Below are 21,651 nucleotides of genomic sequence, written 5' to 3' on the forward strand. Positions count from 1 at the left end.
AGTATTAAAACATAAAAAAGGTATAAAGAAGTAAATGACATCACTGTTTCTCTACCTGATTATTCCATTTATTTTATGAGCTTACCATTTGTTGTATTTACAATTGAGAAAACCATTGAAGATATCACTCAAAGAGCCCACATGGTGAAGATTATCCAGAATTATGACAACAGGGAGCTCTACCCCATTATTGTCTGCACTGCATTGTTCAGCCAGGTTGGCAAGATACTGCTGCAGTTCCTTAAAGACACAGAACAAACCCATCGGTAATAAATCTCCAGATCACGCAAGCATTCACATTTTGAGAAAGAGCATAGTGTGTCCTTCATTCAACTTTTTTTCTGCTAATATTCATAAGGAGAGTTTATGGAAATAATGTACAAAGCAAATCTAAAATGGAGAGGCTCACATTTTAAGAGAAGAGAGGGGCAGAGAAGAAGGCAGGCTATTGCCAAAAGGCTATCCAAACTGAAAGCATGGATACCTTTCCTTCCTCCTCATAAGGAAAGCCAGATGAGTTCTGGATAGGATCCCTCATGGTCAGCTACAAGTATCAAGGTGTCTTATTGTGTTTGATATTTCAACAAAGTAGGTTTTTACCAAAGCTATTTCAGTTAGAGAATAAAGCCAAAATGACATTTTTTAAGGTTTCTAATATACTCCCAACATTTTGACTTGAATTATTTAGATGAGTTGAATCTAACCACATAGCCTCAGTGCTCAGATAAAAAAAAAAAAGTAGATAATTATTTATTTATAGCTTGCAGGTGACTGCTGCAATTTTAAACACAGAAAGCATTTCTCATCTTTCATGGGACCATTTAACATCAGCACATGGCACTCCTTGTGGTTCCTTTCATTTTTCAGGCATTATTCTTGTCTAATAACTTTGAACCTAAATATGATAACCAGTTCTCTGATTGACGGTTCTTGCAGATGGGTAGGTCAGGGGCAAAATCAGGTTTCTTAGAATTATCCTAATCAGTTGGAACATTTCCATATGATTTGCATATTCATAATGCCATTTTCAATTTGTAAATCTTGCTCAGGGTTAAAACAATTCCAGGATCCCAATTTCTGTCAGTCAGGTAAACACATGCACCACGCATGCCGGATGTTTCCTCACTCCATCCACCAAGTTAGAGAACTAACAGCCTAGTAGATAAAGCAAGGCAAGGGAGCAGCAGAGGCCCTGAGTGATCTTCATTCAGGTTTTCTCATGAGCTATAGGGAGATGGCCTATGAGATGAATTGTGAATAATAAGTAAAACTCCAACTGGTAAGTTTGGAAAGTTATTCATCATTTCAACATGCCTTTATCATGTGCCAGGCACAGTGGCACTGGGAATTCAGAGACCCAGTTTTTTTGTCCCAAGAACATCTGGTAGATGAGCACACAACCAAGTCAATAAGAACATCACAATACCAAACAGAAAGTAAAACTCACGAGACAGCACACTGAGGGTTAAGAGAAGCCTGTCGTAGGTTTAAACAACAGAATGTAAGGAGGAAAATGTTCAAAATATGAAGAACAAAAGTAAAAGTTAGGAAGTACAGCTGCAAGATATATTTGGGAAAATAATAAGGATCTTGAGGAGTGGGAACCAGCGCATGGTTATGATCTGTGAAATGATGGAAAGGGAAGAAAATAAAAGAAACTGGATTCATGAACACAGAATAGAAACATATCACACTGAAAAGTGTGGACCATGAAACCTTTGTTGTTCATCTGTTGTAGGAGAGAGCAATTTATTTGTCATTAGAAACATAAAATGATAATATGCAATATATGATATAATTATATATACATATATAAAATTATATACATATTATATAATTATATCATAGATATATTATATACACATATATAATTATAGATATATAGTATAAAATTATAATTATATATTATATAAGTATATATTCTATATAATTATACATATATGTATATATATATGTACATACCTATACATATATAATTATATACATACATTATAATGACATATGATATATTATATATTAATTATATATAATTATATACACATATGTGTATGTATTATATATTGTGCATACATAACATACATAATATAATATATAATAATGAAAGAATTCAAAATATTTATTATCTACAAAGAGGTTTGGCAATACATATATATAACTACAATTGAGCATAAATGACATTATTTTTATATTTTCTTTTACAACATGTAAAGATCACCCACAGCTTCTGGGGAATATTTTCAAGTAGCAGAAGCACTTGCCACTATAGCTGTATCTCTTTTTAAAGACTGGGGAATATTTTAATGCTTAGAAATGGAAGAGGAGCTCCTCACATAGAAAGACAGGAACGGGTTCCATCAGAAATAGGAGAATACATTGTTCAAAGACAAGTTCTAAGTGTGAGCTTTGTGAAAGAGACACAGAGGGACATAACTTAAAGGGAAATTTACAGTCTGAAATGATTGGTGAGGTAACACAACCTCTCCTGTTGACCACATAGACATATGCAGCATTCGCAGAAAGGAAATGTAGAATTGGGGTTTTGTCGTGCTGAAAGGAGATGAGCCAAGAGAACCCTGAGATTATTGAAGCCAAGGGACACTGTCATGCTGAACAGGAAAAGTGTCGTGTTTTGGGTTTAGTGCAGAAAGCAACAAAAACCACTGGAGAATTATAATTGAGTCAGATTTTAATTATGAAGAGAGTTTCTATTTCCCCTGATGTGAACAGATAGAATGAAGGGGGGGCTTTAGGGGAGCTGTGAGGCACAAAGTGAGAAACAAAATAGTTGTGGGAGTTTAAGAAGGCAGGAAGGTGAATGGGGTAGAGGTGGATGGAGCAGGATTGTCCTCTGATGCCTTTCAGGGCCACATCTGTCATTTCTATATATAATTTGATCTGGAACACATCTGTAGGTTGGAAAAGCACTCTCTGATTGGGGAGAGTGGATATGGCCAATGGTGCTCAGTGGGGAAAGAGAAAGACAGACACAGAGAGAGAGAGGGAGAGGGAGAGGGAGAGGGAGAGGGAGAGGGAGAGGGAGAGGGAGAGGGGGAGGGGGAGGGGGAGAGGGAGAGGGAGAGGGAGAGGGAGAGGGAGAGGGAGAGGGAGAGGGAGAGGGAGAGGGAGAGGGAGAGGGAGAGGGAGAGGGAGAGGGAGAGGGAGAGGGAGAGGGAGAGGGAGAGGGAGAGGGAGAGGGAGAGGGAGAGGGAGAGGGAGAGGGAGAGGGAGAGGGAGAGGGAGAGGGAGAGGGAGAGGGAGAGGGAGAGGGAGAGGGAGAGGGAGAGGGAGAGGGAGAGGGAGAGGGAGAGGGAGAGGGAGAGGGAGAGGGAGAGGGAGAGGGAGAGGGAGAGGGAGAGGGAGAGAGAATGCTGGGAATATTTAATTTACAGTTAGGTGAAGTTGAGCAGGCAATGGAACTAACCAAGAAAGATCTGACTAGAGAAGTAGGAAGGGAAGAAAAAAAATCAGAATTATGGGAACAAGTTTTTTTAGAAAACATTTTTTTTTATATTGGCATAGCATATGCAAGGAAGCAAGAGAATTCAGACCAGAAGAACATTTAAAAGGTATGTAATGCAGTGCTGGAAATAGGACAAAGCCATGGGCCACTCATCTGTGCTAATACAGGTTTTTGTTTCTATTTATTTATTTATTTATTTATTTATTTATTTATTTATTTATTTTCAAGAAAGGATTTCTCGCCGGGCGTGGTGGCGCACGCCTTTAATCCCAGCACTCAGGAGGCAGAGGCAGGCGGATTTCTGAGTTCGAGGCCAGCAAGCTCAAAGTGAGCGCCAGGACAGCCAGAGCTATAAAGAGAAACCCTGTCTCGAAAAACCAAAAAAAAAAAAAAAAAAAAAAGAAAGGATTTCTCCCTGTAACCCTGGTTGGCCTGGAACTTTCTCTGTAGAACAGAGATCTACTTGCCTCTGCCTAGAGCACACCAGCACCTGGGCCACCAGTGCACAGCACAAATAGAGATTCTTACAGGCCCTCTGGAAAGCACTTTGTGATTCTCAGTCCAATTTATGGGATACGACTCTTAGGTGGATGGACTAATGAAGTTGTATTAAGTGTTTGCCATTACTGAGGTAAGTAAATGAGAGCAGAGCCTGAAGCCAGATAGACCTGGCTCTGAGATGACTCCCCATCTAGACCATGAGACTGTGGCAGCACTACCACTCTACGGAGATTGAATCCTGGTTTTCTTGGATCTTGACTCTAGACACATTACAAAGGAATCTGCCCGGGCCAGTTTTCTGATCTTTTCTTACCTAACCTTCCAAGTGGCTTCAGCTGGCCACATACTCTTTTTCTAAATCCATTTCCACCCTTCTGGGTCTGTTATATCAAATGCCACAAAGTGTAATTGTTTGTGTGCTCGGCTCTCAATCACAATATTCCAGCTGGCAGCTTGAGGGAGGGCTTGAAGTGTGGGAAGAGGAACAGAATGTAAAATCAAGAGGTACCCAAAAACACGAGGAGACAGTTTTCTTTTTTTTCCCTTTGATGGATTATTGTTTGATATTGTTTATTTATTTTCTTTTTGAGTAATTGATTGCTGGCCACATGTCCTCCGCTTTGTAATGCCATAGCATAAAACCAAGCAGCAATTATGTGGCTCTATTTTTTTAATAGCAAAAGACTTATTATTTTATGCCTCATTAGCAGTTTCTTTTAGAAAGATCCATATTCCTTATTGCTACCCATAGCACACTCTTCACTTGATATTCCTTCTTCATTTACATCACCCTCCCACTTAAAACCTCTCCTCTAAACAACTCCCTAAGTGATTTTGTGTATTTGCTTTAAACTTCAAAATAATAAGCCATATTCTCTTGTCCGACTTCTGCAAGCATCCTGAGTGACAGATCATTCATACGTAAAAAAACTGAGGGAGAAAAATCAACATCTTTCACTTGAATCTTGCGTTTTCTAGATTAGTGCCCCATCATTTACTTAAGAGTTTCTTCCCATCACTACTTCCTAGCATCACGTTCTACTTAAATACTCCTGAAAAATCCCACCCCTGACCACTTAGCTGTAAGAAAATATGAACTGATCTCATAATGTCTTTGCACTTCTGAAAGCAAAAAGAGCATTAAAATAGGTAAGTAGAAATTTAATGACCATTATTAAAAACTTCTCCAAGTACTATTTAAAAAAATAATTGAAACTGAAAAGATTATATATAAACACATAGATCTTTCAAAAGAGAACATTTCATTACTGATATTGACCAACTATATTTTACATTGTCAAAATGCATCCCATTTAATTTTAGAGTTGGTAAATTTGATTCCAACCATATACAAAATACTCCGGCACTTCATCAAAATGCTTTCGTCTCCTCTTCTGAATCCTTTCTCCTTATTTTCTAACCACTTCCCCCCTACCCACCTTTGTTTTATTTTTCAAAAACAAAGAACTTTTGTGGACTTCCTGGCATGTCAACATTGAGGAAAAGCCAAAGAGAGCGCTGGGTGTACCCAAGAGACCTCTGGGTTCTTTTATCTTTTGGCTGGAAAGGAAAGTGCAGCAACTACAAGGCTTTCATGTGAAGATATAAAGAAGGAAGATCACAGGAGACATTAAACATGCAGATAGGAACAAATGAGCAACCATCTCCTTCTCCTTCAGCTCAGAGAAGACTCAGGTTTTCCAGCTCAGTTTCTATGTCACTCAGCAGAGCAGCAATAAAAAGTGAGGTAACCACAATTCGAATAATGCTGAATTCCAAGAAAATATCCAGGATTTAAAGGCTGTGTGTGTTTGAATGTTTGAGTTTAAGACACCCCATTGTACTGTATGCACAATTTGGGAATAATTTTGAAACAAAGTTTATGTGTGTTGTTGGGGAGAGGGTATGTACTTGTGCACAAAATCTTCACTGGAACAAAGGGCTATAATTAATAATTAATAATTATACTTTAAGTATGTGTGCTAATATATATATATATATATATATATATATATATATATATATATATATGCCTAGTGTCATAACCCAAACAAAACAAAACAAAAAAAGAAACCCACACACATTTTCTTTGACTTCTTACCACAGCCCCACAATTTTCTTCACTTTAAAGTTTCAAAATCAAAATGAAGGTATAAAGGAATTCAGTAATAGATCCTAATCCCCCCCACCCCCCAGTACTTAATGAACCGTCTCACTGAGATGGGTCTGTTCATTTAGTTACACATTTGCTTTATTTGAAGAACCCAATGGCTTTGCGAGTAGTGGTACTTCTGCAAATGTGCAAATCTCAGATATTATGTTCTATGACTCCTCAAAGGCTTCACTCATTAGGCAGTTACATGCTAATGGGCAGGCTTCAAGGAACTGACTCTATCCAGTGACTGCTAATACCATCAACTGATTCATCTGCTGAGCTGTTGACACCAGGTGGGAGACTCAAATGAGGATCTGATGGAAGAGTGTCCTTGAGACACCCCTTTAAAGCATACCCCTATTATTCTGAAAACATCCCTTTTCTTTCTCTCTGATTTCTGGTTACCATGCTGGACATTTCCATTTCACTATGTCCTCTGGTGTCTGTGATATTCTACACTGCCATTTCACCCGTGGGCCCAGCTGACCATGAACTGAGCTCTCAAGAAAGTATGGGAAAGAATAAATTATTCCCTTACTCTAAGTTTCTCACGGCTGTTTTATTACATATTGTGACAATAATTGACCAACACACAGAAAGGCTTGTCAAGTTGGCATCATTCAACTAGGCCATTTTGAAACTATGGTATGACTCTCTCTCTCTCTCACTAGGACTCTATCAACATAATAGTTATGACAAGATGCACTTTCCCAAGAGCGCTCAGGTAGAAGTAGCTGAGATTTTAATATCTACAAGTGGTAAAACTAATGCAGTGTTATGAACACATTAGCCACCACCTGATTCCTATTCAAGTAAGTATCATAGAAAGTGCTGGGGAGGTTTTCTAGCCTCATGTGACAATGTAGACTGGTTGGATTATCGAGACACATTAGAACTGTGGCCCACTGCAATATTCTTCACTGTCGCCAACCTCTCAAGCAGAAGTTCTCTAAGACATGATATAAGCAAACTGCTGCGTTTCCAGACTTTCTGCAGCTATTACAGCTGATTCCCAAATCAATCCAATTCCTGCAATGCCCCAGTCAATTTATGTCCATTTCTTGATGCATAAACCAACTCTTGTTTTCTTATAGAGCCTGGCTCAGCCTGTGGAGTCATATAACTCTCTTGTTTCCATAGCACCATAAATAATAGCTGCCCCTTTTGTCTAGCATCTTGTAAAAGTATGTTTAAGGGAAATCAGCATCTAATTCTGTATAATCTCAGCGCCTTTCCAAGTACATGGTAAGTGACTGTAAAAGCAGCCTTTGTATGCATATTAGTTAAAGCAAAGTTTGTTCACCTACTAGATTATAATTTTAGTGAACAACATCGATGTTTTGTTTTGTTTTTTTTTTTTTTTTCATGTGTGAAACGCACAACATTTTAAACCGTGATTGCTAAAGATACTTCTGGATAAATGAGGGTTGTTTTAAACCCTGATTGCTAAAGATACTTCTGGATAAATGAGGGTTGTTTTCCTAGTATCTGTGACTTACCTTACTTGACTTGTGGTCCACATTAAAGGTAGCAATGGCATCTTCTGTCTTTTTCCTTCCAGATTTTGTTATGACATATTCAGCAAGTTTGTTTGCTAAATAGGTCTTTCCCGTACCACTTGGTCCTGAGAGGATAATTCTGTGGTGCTCCATCAACAAGTTAAAGTACCTTTGGGTAATTGGCTTAGGAATCAGTGTATCAAAAACAAAACTGTCCAAACTATTTTCTTCTACCCCTGAAGGAAGAAACAAAGGAGATAATAGGCATTATTGTTCTGGAGAATAACTGAAATATATTACCAAGCCCAAATAAAACCTCGTGAGCCATAAAAAGGTAGCTCTTACAAAATAATTTTGTAGCTATTTCTAACTTGCACATATTGGATGTCATTAGAAAAGAGGACGTATTGATTAGAAGATACAGTGAAAAATCTAAGCTGTTTCCTTCACTGTCGGCTGCATATTTCCCATTATTGCTTAAAGAACGAAAGATAAAAATAGATTTTTTTAAAAAAATAATAATTTATTTATCAAAATAAATAATTTGTCTTAGAGCTGTATTTACAGTGTTATGGAAGAACGTGAGATATGTAACGTTCTGTAGAATGAAGATGGGAAAATGGCTTCATTAGGAGTGAGGAAGGCTTAGTGAAAGGCAATATGAGTTCATGGCCAGCAGAGACTACATGCTGAAACCCACTTTCAAAAAGCCAAAATTAAAGAGGACAATCCTTACACTCCTCCCCATACGTATTAGCTTCTGTCAGTCATAAAAGCACCATGGCTGTATTACCCTTTGAGCTTTTTTTAAAAATATATATAAATTACAGTGTTTGGTAAAGGATTAAGAAGAGAGCAACATTGTTTTCTTTTACTAATCCAATTACTTTCATCATAAAAATCAAATATTGACTAATCCCTCTATTATCCCACAGTTTATGCAGACACCCTCTCATTCTTGAACACATTCAAACAAGGAACTAAAGAGGCAAGCCTGCATCAGATGTCACATTAGCTATAACTAATGTAACACAAGAGCCAGAACCCAGGAGGCAGCATGTATTATCTCTGACTTTCACTCTCTACTCCAATGTGGATGCTTACTGAATATACATATTTTATCTCTAAAATATAGTGATGAATATGTTAGTTCAGGTAATACAATAATTTTCATGGAAAGCTTCTCTTATAAAGATGAGATAGAAAAAACGATCTAGAAGATGAAATTCCCCAAGATACCTTTCTTGTACAAATCTTGTGACTCTTCAGAACTTTATTACAGGACTGAAAAGATTAATTTATTGGGATTTTAATGGTTTTAGTAGGAATTTATATATCTAGACAACCCAATAGTCTGGTTCATACCAAAATTATGACACAGGTCAATACAATTTATAATGTATGCAAACTTTAACAAGTTATAAGTGCAAATAAAATGGAGGGGTCTGGGTAAAGGTTATGTTTTTCATTTTACCTTTCAGGTTCACAGTGATGATATTATTATCTCCAACCAGGTATCCACAAGGTAGCAGTTCAGGCACTTGTAGGTTGTGAGATCTAATTAAATCTCCTATACAGTAGCTAGCAATACAGTCAGAGCTCAGACCAAGACTAGAGGATGCATCAATTCGGAACACATATTCCTAAAATAGTCCACACCAAAGGGGGAAAAAAAGTCAAAATAGAACTTCAACTCCTCTGCAACAAATATAAATTCATGAGGTTATAACACACACTGACAAGAATTTTGAGTCACAATTTTCTCTATGGCCATATCACCCAGAATGTGTGCGATTTTCTCCAGTCTCAGAAGCTAACTGTGGTTGGGCCTTTTTTCTTAGTTAGATGGGAAACCAACCTGGGATACTCAGTGCTACAGGCTTTTTGGGTGGAGAGATGACTCCATGGTTAAGAACAATTGCTACTTTTCCAGAAGACCTGGGTGCAACTCCCAGGACCCTGATGACAGCTCACAACCAGCTGCAACTCAAAGGTCCAAGGGATCTGATGTAATTTTTTTGGCCACTGATATCAGGCATGCATATAGTGGACAGGCTTAGATGCAGACCACCCAGACACATAAAACAAATACAGTTTTTAAAATTAATAAAATGATGGACTATATAAGAATTGTTGTATTAAACAGTACTGGGAAAGAAATGTTTCCATATGGAGATGGGGTAGGGAGAATCAGATGCATTTAAGCTATGAAAGTTAAGTACAGCATCAAAAGGGGAAATATTAAAATTGATGTTAAGCTACTTTCAAAAACTTACCTTAAAGAGACGCCTAATGACACCATCTAAGACATCCCATTTAGTTTTTCCACTAACACCAATGGATCCTATCAAATATGCCTGAGACTTCTGGTCCTTAAGGAGAACAAAATGAAGATAAGGCCCAATAGTTTTATTACTTTATCACTATAATTCCTAATTAAATGTATTAATGTAGTTACTGCTTAAGACAGTATGTGGTGGCTTACATAAAATAAAATTTAACCCAATGAGTTTGACAACCAAACAAATAATGTAACCACCCGAACAACAACAAAAAAGAAAAAAGCTCAGATGACATGGTAGGCCAAAGTAACCTGGTGCATAAGCTACTTAGAAGAAAGAGAAGATGACAGCTATCAGACAGATTTGCTTTTCATAGTGATGTCCTTGACTCATTCCTCCTCCGAGAGCCCATGCAGAAGGAAGATATAGGATACAGAATGGATCTTGTCAAACAAATCTGTAACTTTGTCTTATTACTTTATGATTTTTATCTTTGATAAACCAAACACACAGTGTTTTCATTTTTAATTTGAATTTTTAAAAAATCAATGCATCAATAACAACTAGGTTATCCATGATCTATGGGTAACATATTTACCTATTTGAAAACAAGTATGATTTTGAATTTGTCAGAAAATTTCTAGGAACCCACAAGAAGAACTTATAGGACTTATTATGAGGCAGACCTTAATACTAGAAATGATTGTCTCGTATCTAAATTATTTATGGGGTAGGTAATTGAGGGTTTTTCCCTGGGTATATGAGAAATTCAAGATTTTGTCAGCTGCAATTAAGTTGTAATATTCTTTAATTTTTGTTAGGTGGAAGTAATTATATGGTATAATAATTATGATACCAGTGGGTAGATTTAGTTAACACATAACAATCCTAGTTTTAAAAGTCTAGTGGCCATTAAAATGTAGCAAAATAATAATTAAGCCAAGCATTTAGAATACATGGATTCTACAACATATAACATCTACCACCTCATTAGGAAATATTATCAGAAGTAAATCATGCAGCTGACTTTAACCCTCATTTTCTTTATCTATAATATTTAACACAGAAAGTGTAAATTATTGTCACATTTTACAGAGATATACTATGACTTAAGAGTCATTTTTAATATAGAAAAAGTGTACAACCATTTAGCTAAGTGGTTTTGATATTATTCATTTTAGTACTATTAGGGGCTAAATATGTTCTGCCAATTCATTTGTTGAAGTCCTAATCTCCAATGTAATGATATAGAGGAACCCATTCTTTCAGAGACATTCAGGGTCAGCACAGACTATGAGAGTGAGGACGTCAAAGTGGAAGTGCCTCTCTCTTCCTATCAGAGACCCCCAAGAAAAGGCACCATAGATTCAGCCGAGAAGATGACTATCACAGTGCCTATACCAGCATCCAAATTAGCTAGAAGCTTGATCTTGGACTTGTCTGCCTCTGGAACTGGTAGAAAATAACTCTTTAAAGTCATCTCTACCATCACACTTGATGAGCAACATTTTCAGAAGCAGTATTTCCCTTCTAAAACTCTGGGACTTTATTTTTGATTAAAAACACAAATATGTATTCTGGGCTACTATGTAACAATTCATTTTAAAAAGTTCTTTGAGGTTTGGGACACAGAGTCAAATAACATTAATTTGAAGAGAACTTTTGAATACAGAAGTTAAAGAAGTTGCCTGGTCGGGTAGGACTATGCTTTAAAAGGACATAGACTAGTGTCATTAATGGGATTTGCTCTTCTGATTTCAGTAGACTGTCGCTCTGGCATCTACAATATTTGTTATCTTATAGTCTTCCATCTGTATAATGATCACACAGCAGCTTTAGAGCCCAGTGTATTTATCTATTGTTTCTATCTTTTCGTCATATATAATATATTCAACGGGCACCAATACAGAAAAATAGGATATCAACAAGAACAAGCTCTCAGGTATACAATACATCTAAATTGATAAGAGTTCTCATTCCTGACTGACAGAGAAGGAGATTATATATGAGATTAGTGGAATACCTTGGCTCGACCGTAGCCCTTGCTGATGGAGACTATAATTTTCACACTGCGGCCATCCTTATGTCCCGTTGCATCACCAGTGTCATCTAGCAAAATATCTATGGAATCCAAAAGAAACAATCACTGTGGAGTAACATTAAGTTAGAGTTGTATTCTTTCCATCTTTTCCCCCTCCTACCATGTAAATATTGTGCAGTGGTGCGTGTTTCTCATGCTCACCTATCTGTTTAAAAATTCTCAACTCTCAAAGGAATGAGTTATGTGGCAAGGCTAATATTTTCAGTTTAGGAATTTTATTTATGCACCCCAAGATCTTTACCTAAGTGTTGGGCCATTGCCTTGAAGTGAAGACATGAGTTTTACTTGATTATAGATAGATCTTGATAACATTTGAGTAACATCTCGGCACCATTATAATGGTAATGAATTGAAAAGCAATCCAGCTCCTCATTTAAAGACTACAGAGGTGCTGAGATATGAGTGGCCATCAAACGAAACACCTTTCAGACATGGGGTACAAGATACAGTTCTGTTAGCCCTTGCTTTATGTCTATCATTATAAGGGACTGATATCAAACATGGTATTAAGAGTGACATTATACATACCTACAGAAACACGTTACACATTGTTCTCCTGTGTCCTGCATACTAACAGCTTCAAAACTAAAATTCTGTTTTTAGTAATATTCTAATAGTTACTAAAGTATGCTAATGCCTACTTGCATTTATAACACCAGATTTTAAAGGTAGTTAAATGTTAAAATTTATAACATGTTATAGAAGATAAATGTTCAGTTTGGAGGAGTGATATAAAAAACATCCTGCATACATGTTGTTTTCCTTTAGCAGTGATGATATTATGGAGTCATACCTAATACTAATATGAAGATATTATTCTGTGGATAAAGATGAGGCATGTGTCTGACCCAACTGCACTAATAATTTCATGCAGACAAATACTGTGATTACTATCATCACCACAACAACTTATTAAGATGACTCCTGACAATGGAATCTTTCTATTTTTGTTTGTTTGAGGGAGGATCATATTCCCTTATGGGCTAGCCTGGGACTCAAGGCGATCCTTGTCTTCTGAGTGCTGGGAATACACTTAGGAGCTACCATTCCTTCCTGGAATGGCCTCTATTATGTCAGCAGTAATTAAATGCATAATGTCATACAGGAAGAGGCAAAAATTACTTAAATATCATGCAATTAATAAACAACTTTTAGAGATATGGTATATGTTGTAGATTTGGTCCCCCAAGTTGCACGAGAATCGACATGTGCACCCATAAGACACTGAGGGACCCAGCCCCCAGTTGGTTTTGGTTGGCAAAGTTGCTGGTGGACAATGGCTGGGCAGGGAAACAGAGGCGGGGCTTTAGGATTCCTGGGCAAGGGACTGAGAAAGGAGCAGGAAGGTGGAGAACCGCCGGGCCAGGCCAGGAAAGGAGGAGAAGCCATGCCTGAGGTGTGCCAGACAGAGAACATAGCCTTCATGTAGGTGCTGGAGAACACAGCCCGAGAGAGTTGCAGGTCTGGGTCCGGGGCAGCCAAGATGGAATACAGGTTTAAGTAATAACTCGGGAATATCGGAGGGGAGTGTGTTAGCCATGTGCAAGTTTGGAAGTGGCCTAGTCATTGAAATGTTTAAGACATATTAAATTATAAAATGCTCTCTCCTTCCTTCCATTCTTTCCTTCTCTCCACTTCCTCCCCCCTCTCTTTCTGTGTGTGTTTCATTTAGGAATCCAGAACATTGGGGTGGGTAGCAAGGAGCACTGTCACGGGGACGATTTGAGCAGAGTCATTGGGTTCAGCAACAGGTATATAAAATTATCACTCAAAGGTTTATTATTATTGTAACTAACAATATAACATGTGGGTGGAATTCAGGGCTTTGTGCATTCTTAGCAAGTACTCTCCTCTGGAGCTCAATCTTAGTTCTTTTCTTCATTGGAAAGTTCTATGTCCTCAAATAAGATCTTTATGAGAATTTAACAAACTTCCTGGGTGATATTGTCAATCTTTTTCTCCTTTACCTATTCTCTTAATAAAATGTTAGCCAGGTGTGGTGGCGCACACCTTTAATCCCAGCACTTGGGAGGTAGAGGTAGGCAGATTTCTGAGTTCAAGGCCAGCCTGGTCCACAAAGTGAGTTCCAGGACAGCCAGGACTATACAGAGAAACCCTGTCTCGGAAAAAAAAAAAAGAATAAAATGTTGTAGAATTGTTTCTAATTATTCTTTAGCAATAAAAAGGATAAATAAAGGACTTTCTAATCTATGGTGTCTTTTAGAATTAAATTCTCAAAGGATATAAATTATTGGCATTTGAAGAAACAGCAGTGTTCATCACCTTGAGCTGGTAGTTATAGAATGCACATATATATCAAATTATCCCATATAAATACTAGCTTCATAAAATTGTTTCTTAAATTTACTTGTTCCAAGTTTTGGCGGTTTAGAGGGGCACGCCATTAGTTTCTCATATTTAAACTTCTTATAATTCATAGCTAAAGTTCTTCTTCAGTCTCTTGCTCAGTTACTCATAAATATTCATAAATATCAAGTAAGCACTTTGCATAAAAAGGAAGTAATCTGAATATTGAGATGCATATCAAAGTAGAAAAAATAAACTTCTTTTCTTCTCTGGATGTATGTCTTCAACAAAGTGGTTTCAGGATGTGCTGGAAATAAACGGGGCAGTGAAATAGAGAGGGTCTGACAGGAGAAAGTCCTAGATTGATAGCGCTTCCTTCAGGAGGTGGCACTAGGCATAAGACCAAAGACTGACAAGCTCTAGGCAAGCAAAAAGCCAGAAAAAAATTGGTTCAGTCAACAACAACCACCACCACAACAAAAATAGTGGAAAGGCCATATTTTAAGATCTGGCTATGAGGTTGGCATAATGGCACATGCCTGTAATCCCAGCATGTGTGAAGAAGAGACAGGGAAATTGGGAAGGCAATGTAAAACATAGTGAATTCAGGTTATCTGTTTGGGCTTGTGGGATACCTACATAAACACCTGAGACTAAAGCCACATCTATTAAGATGAATCAGGAAGTTCTAAGAACATGCTCATGACAGAGAGAAGGGAAAGACCAAGGAGAGGGCACGGAGTCCTCTGCAATGATGGTAGCTGTCCTTCCAATCAGATGTACCTCGGTTGCTGTTCCCACATGCCTGTCATTCACTCCATGACATACTAGCTCTGAAAAGCTTAAAAATACAAAAACTTCTCCTGACAACATGGAGTAAGCCCACACCGTTAAACAAATGAGCAATGTCTTTGGCTCTATAGAGATAGATAATTAAGGCAAAAAGAAGTAAAACCTCCAGCCAGTGATTCATCCAGATCTGAGCTTAAATACCACTTCTTCCACTTGCTGGATACATTATTTATGTTGACAGATATGACTACAGTCATATTCCTAAGACTTGGTTTACTCCTGTGCAAAATGGGATGGAAACTACCTGCCTTGGGAGACTATTGAAAGAATGTTTTTAAAAACACCATTTTACATGGTTCATAAGTTTTGCTATCTATAATATTACTTCTTTCTCTATGTGCTCAATATTAAAACTCTCCTCTTTGCAGTCGGATAGCATCTCTCACTCCATGTCCTTCCATATCACCCAAGGTAACAATTCTCAGGAGAATACAATCTCAAGTCATGAAGTCTCTGTAATTTCTTTAGTAGAACAATAAGCTACTGTCCCAAATGGTTAAAAGCATTGTTTGTCTGAATAATTGGAACTGTTCGTTGTTTTTCTGGATAGATAGTAAAGGAAAGTACTTTTATTGTACTTCTTCTATAACATGAAAGGCCGTCAAAACAGAATTTTAAGTATTCTGACTTTCTTTGAAGATGTAATTTAATACAATTATAATCAATTTTAGAGTATTTAATATCGCTTTTTTTATATTCCTTCTCACCCTCTTATCCTTGTGCATCTTGGTGTGATTTGGGGGAAATGGTTAGGTATCTTGGTTCTGACAGTGTTGTCTAGCTACCCAGGAATGTGTATAACAGTGGTTTCCGGTGTCCTCTGGTGGTTGTGCTATGCAATTACCACAGATACCATGTAAACAAGTCCTAAAGGAAATTTTATGTGGATGATTGAATGTCCCAGGAAGAGTTATACCTTATAATTGAGTTATAACTCAGATATGAAGATGAAATTATGTCATATGACTCTACTTGAAATCAGATCAGAAGTGTACCCCTGTCCTATCATTTGTATGCTGACTACAACGAGAGAATCCAGCGTTTTTTCTTTTTTCCCTTTGTTGAAAATTTAATAGAGCTACAGAATGGTTGATACAGCAGCTCTCTGGCTGACATCGTGAAGGCTAGTGCAGTCAAATTTAGAAATTGGCTCTGTACAAGGAAAACTCTATTAACTGGCACGGAGTTATTATTGTTATATTCATGAACACCAATCACCACAGAGAATATTTATTCCCATTCATCCTATTCATAATCAGAAGTACTTCACTGTGATTTTTTTTTTTGAAAACTGATAAGAAAACTATGTTTCTAAGATTCTGTATTAGAGAATGTTGGTGTATAACTATTAAAAAAAAGTCCCAGAACTTGGGAGGCAGAGGCAGGTACAGCATTGAGTATTCAAGTTTAGATGGCCTATATAGCTAGTTCCAGGCCACACCCTGTCTCCCCAGAACTATTGAGCTAAATAAACAAACAAAATAAATGACTTTCTGGGATACATTTTAGCTATTTCTGAGCACTGGTGTGAGGATTTTGAAGACGGGTAAGGTTTTCCTGATCTCAGGATGCCCTCCAGTAGCCATTAGGGGAGAAAAGAGTAAACTTGTGGGGATCTGAACAAATACACGTCACACTCACAACACACACGCACACACACACACAGGCACACACACAGGCACGCAGGCACACAGGTATGCATGTAGGCACGCACGCACACACCCACGCACGCACATGCGCACTGACTTACCTGAGGTAACAGACTCTGTGATGTTCAGGTTGTTGAGTGAAAGCCCTAAGGATTGGCGTGAAGAAGAAGACGAGGCTGTGCTTGAGGACTCAGAAGGGGGCCTGGCAGGTTTAGCTGTGTTTCCAGTCTCTGCCTTCAGCCGATCATTTTCAGCCTTCAATATTTCGATTTCATTCTACCGTGAAGATGTAAAATGTAAAAAGCATTTGAGAAAATGACAAAAAAAATTTTTATCAGACTTAATTTGTATGCTTGTTAAATACTACGGTAAAATGTCAAACAAAATAAATTATGAAAACATGATTCCAAAGAAGAGAACCCGTTCCCCATTTCACCTGCATAAGTTACTACATTTTCCGACACAGACGCAATTACTAATATCATTACTTGTAGTACCGGGTATCAAACCAGGGCCTCACATGTACAAGGCAAGTGTTTGACACTAAGCTACATGTCCCATACTGTTGTTAAAATGTACTTTTAATAAGTTTTAAGGTTAAGGATATATATATATATATATATATATATATATATATATATATTTGAGAAATTGGCTTGGAAGGAACTAAATTCAATTCTTAGTACTGCCAAAAAAATTAAAAAGAGGAGCACTGAAGAGATGGCCAAGCAGTTAATTAAGAGTAATTAGATTGGAGATGGAGGCAGGGAGATCCCTGGGCTTTCCTGGCCTATAGGTTAGCTGTAAGTTAAGGAGAGATCCTACCTCAAGGGACTAGGCAGAGAGGGTTGGCGAACACTTGACCTTGTGACCTATCTGCAGAGACACTGCTGCACACAGGTGTGCATATACATTCGCACAGACAGACACAAACTACATTTTAAAAGAATGTAACTGGATAGTTCCTAAAGTTTTTCTTTTTTTGATTTTTAAAACAATTTATCTGTGCATTAGTGCTTACATACATGTGGGCGTATGCCCCTGAGCGCAATGCTTCTAGAATCCAAAAGAGGTGTCAGATCCCATGTAAGCTCTTGTACTTTCAGGAGTTTGTCAGCCACAACTCTTTTTTTTTTTTCTTTATTGTTACTATTGGATATTTTATTGATTTACATTTCAAATGTTATCCCCTTTCCCAGTTCCCACTCCAGAAACTCATCCCCCCTTCCCCCTGCTTCTGTGAGGGTGCTCGCCCACCTACCCACCTACTCTTGCCTCCCTGCCCTGGCATTCCCCTACACTGGGGCATTGAGCCTCCACAAGACCAAGGGCCTCTTCTCCCATTGATGCCTGACAAGGCCAACCTCTGCTACACATGCAGCTGGAGCCATGGGTCCCACCACGGGCACTCTTTTGGCCAGAACTCTTAGGTGCTGGTTTCTGAGTTCAGGTTCTCTTGACAAATAAAGAACAACCTTAATGGGAAGCTATTCACCAGCCCTAATACCGCTCCTTTGGAGGGATGGCGAGATGAATAGGATTGAAGTAACATTCATAAAGAATACAATGGTTTATTTAATGAAAAAAGTCATATTAAACTTTCCCAGGAAAATTATAACAGTTATACTTCTGTGAATGCATACAAAGTAGACAAACCACACGAAGCAAAATTAATGATAAGATGATTTAAATTTCCTAAGCATTCTAGCTAACCAAGGGGAAAGTTTATGTTTTGCAGAGCAGGGTACTACACTCATAAAAACCACAGAAACCTTTGTGTTACCCTCTACAGCAGTAGGTAAACCTGCTTAACATTTGCTTTTCGTCTTTCCAGAGTCTGGGGAACCACTGTTGCTTTGCAGTAATAAAGTGGAAAGGGTCAGAGCACAGACCCTTTCTGAACTTAAGACCATAGATGCTGCTGAAGGGTGGAAGCTTTGGTGTAAGAGACAGCATTTGGAGTAACGTCAGCTTCCATATCTCAAAGCTTGTGATGGGTGGCTCAAGTTGTTGTTGTTGTTGTTGTTAATTTTAGCTTTTTGATAGAAAAATGTGTAAAAGTCAGATTTTAAAAGAACATCTCTTAAGAACTAACACAAAGGTAGCTGGTAAGAAAGGAACAAAGCAAAAAATCATAGTAGCTTCTTAAACCTTAACTCCCTGCCTGACTCCTTTCACTTGCCTGTGTATCTTGAATAGTTCCTGGGTACAAGGCTGCCTGTTTGCCCTCCCACTGACAACCTAGATTTGAGCAAATCCCCCATTTTGGTATTAACAGCTGAGTTGCAAAGACTGCCAAAATAAAATTTAAAAAGACTGTGGTTTTTTGTTATCTAATGACTAAGAGAAGAAAAAAGGCTGGCTTTTGATCTCTCCGTTTTGTCCCTTGAAAGAGCTCCTGGACTGACCTGCATCCGGTTCATGGCTTCCCGGATCTGATCGAGATGGTGAGCAGAGCTGAGGGCCTCCAGCCTTATATCTGTTAATTTTAATTCCTTCTCTCTGAGCTCGCTCTTCAACTGTAGAATGATCTCGGCCTCAGCCTCAGTGCACTCGCAGATCCTAAGGGAAAAAACAAACACAAAATAGGTGGCCAGGGTTCGAGGATGGGGAAAAGGGAGGATTCTTTTAAGGGCTGTCCTTGAGGCTTACCCACCAGGTACAGAAATTATTTTTTGCAGGTTGCAAAAGCTACAGGAGAGATTGAGAGAGAGAGAGAGAGAGAGAGAGAGAGAGAGTTGTTTTGCCAGCATTTATTCATAGGTTCAGAACTGAAAGCAGCTATTTTTCTTTTCACCTTTTTTGTCTTGTTTTCTGAAGTTTAAAAAACAGTCTAGTAGTTTGGAATGGAAAAGTGATCTTTAGACATCCCTGGTGGCTGATATGGCTAGAAGTCGCATCATTGTGTATTGGTCAAGGGGCTTAACCCTCCATTTGCAACATGAAATTCTCCCTTCTAAAAGCCAAATCATTATACTCTCAGAATGTTGATTTCTTCTTTTATAAAACTGTGCAAACAATAACCTTATTTGCTGCTATGCTGTCATCCGGTTTCTGTGAAAATCCAATATAAATATTGTAGAAAATAAATTACAGAGATTAGCTTTGGACATTTAAATAATGGATGGGTATTACATAAACTTCCCGTTGGACTCTGCAGACTTAGGCGAGCAGAGCTAATGAAGTCAAGCCACCAATTTCAACCCATATTGGCAATGGAGCCGCAAGCTGTCTCAAGGTCATATGCACTATGTGTCCTTATGGGTTTGCTTGGGTTTTATGGATAGTTGCATTAGAGAAAAATCTGTCAAGAGATTTCTTTATATTAACCAATGACTTTTCGTTTTACAACCTGAAGACTTAGGTAGTTGATCACAAAATGACAAGATTTGTATTTCCTTATATAAGTGATGAAATCACCTGGACAAAGCACAGTGATACTGCTTTCTATGTCACTGTACATACAAGATAATTCACATTCAATAGTTGTTTATACAACATACAGGATTATCTCATCAATTATTTTTTACATGCGGTGCTTTACTATCAATATTTGGGTACTGTAGCAATGCCACCAAATCGAATACAGTCAAAGATAATTGGGTTTTAGGTTGGGTTTGAAAAAAAGTAATGTTTAGTTGAAAAATAAGGAACTACTCTAGGCTGTAACACATGCAAATGATTTTAGAAAAGGCAAAAAAACAAAACAAAACAAAACAACCACCACCACAACAAAGCCATGGCTAGGTTAGAGCCCCGTGTCTTTACAGTTTCATGCAACACACCATTTTTTTTTTACCGGGATCTATGCTTGTAGATCACGGGGCCATTTTTTCGTTTCTTGGGTGGCCAGACAAGGGGTGACCTGCACATATGCACAGTTAGACAGACACATGGATAAATGTAATTGAAAAAAAAAGAGAGAGAGAGAGAGAATGATTTAGAAGAGTGTAGAACAAGATTGAAAAACACCAGATGCTAACAGAAAGTATAAGAGAAACAAATATTGTCCACCATTCATAGCAAGAACAGAAATGATGGGTGGAGATGGCTGCTGTGTTTGTGAGACTGAACCTGACTGCATTTAGGATAGAGCTGTGGACCTGGGCTGAAGTCAGTTTTCAACAGTCGGTCAAAATTCTCCAAAGGGAAGAGCTTACGCTGAGGCTGACTGTGAGGGCTTCATGGATGAAGAGCCACTCTCGCCAGCATTGTGGGGTAGCTTGGGGGAGGCTGGCAGGGATGAGTCTGTCAGCTCTTCAATGTCCGAATGCGAGGAAGGCGGCTTGGTGGACTTTTTCTTGCCAAAGGCTTGCTTGAAAGAACTTCTCAGCTGCAAGAAGGACAGACAGTTATGCTTCTGGTCATCTGAACTTGGGGGGTGGGGGGCATCGGCTTTGGGGCGTTAGTTTGCAGGTGCCACCCTAGCCACTGCCTGGGGTCAGTATATAAAAGCAAGAGTTTTAACAATGGCAGCACAGTATCCCTAGAACATTAAATACTGTGTTCTGTGTTTCCCTTTTGTTCTTGGATTAATCCAGCGCAGCACAAACATGGAGGGCTTTTAAATAGTGCAAGGTCAAGGGCATTGCCGTCAGAGCACTCATTTAAAACTAAGTACCTTGAAGGGATCTCTGTTCCCAAGGCTTCTTCTCTCTTCAAGGCAATTTGTTTTAAATGGCCACTTTAGCGGTACAATCAAGTTATATCCTGCTGACAGTACAAACTTAAAAAGCAAAATGAAACCAAATTCACCCAAGACTTCATTAATTGTGATTTTTTTTTCTCTATTCAAATTTCCAATTCCAAGACTATTCAGAAGCAGAATTGGTATCCCCTACAGCT

General features: G+C 38.2%; 1 protein-coding gene across 8 annotated transcripts in view; it reads right to left on the reverse strand.

Annotated features, from left to right (window-relative positions):
- Window positions 1-21,651, reverse strand: part of Nav3 (neuron navigator 3) — a 751,750-nt gene that overhangs the window by 14,431 nt on the left and 715,668 nt on the right. For 4 of the 8 annotated variants that reach the window (XM_029482745.2, XM_029482744.2, XM_029482742.2 and 1 more), the window contains 10 exons: window positions 21,428-21,532; window positions 20,967-21,139; window positions 20,606-20,671; window positions 19,215-19,368; window positions 16,908-17,082; window positions 11,921-12,018; window positions 9,892-9,987; window positions 9,090-9,258; window positions 7,616-7,851; window positions 86-240 (listed from right to left, as the gene is read on the reverse strand). In XM_029482745.2, the coding sequence (XP_029338605.1) occupies window positions 86-240; window positions 7,616-7,851; window positions 9,090-9,258; window positions 9,892-9,987; window positions 11,921-12,018; window positions 16,908-17,082; window positions 19,215-19,368; window positions 20,606-20,671; window positions 20,967-21,139; window positions 21,428-21,532 (1,427 nt within the window). The remainder of the gene's footprint in view (window positions 1-85; window positions 241-7,615; window positions 7,852-9,089; window positions 9,259-9,891; window positions 9,988-11,920; window positions 12,019-16,907; window positions 17,083-19,214; window positions 19,369-20,605; window positions 20,672-20,966; window positions 21,140-21,427; window positions 21,533-21,651) is intronic. The other 4 variants (XM_021173799.3, XM_085843147.1, XM_029482741.2 and 1 more) reach the window with 3 other exon arrangements.

The sequence above is a fragment of the Mus caroli genome, unplaced genomic scaffold (assembly GCF_978045245.1).
Source record: "Mus caroli unplaced genomic scaffold, Mus_caroli_1 scaffold_9, whole genome shotgun sequence".
NCBI lineage: Eukaryota > Metazoa > Chordata > Mammalia > Rodentia > Muridae > Mus > Mus caroli.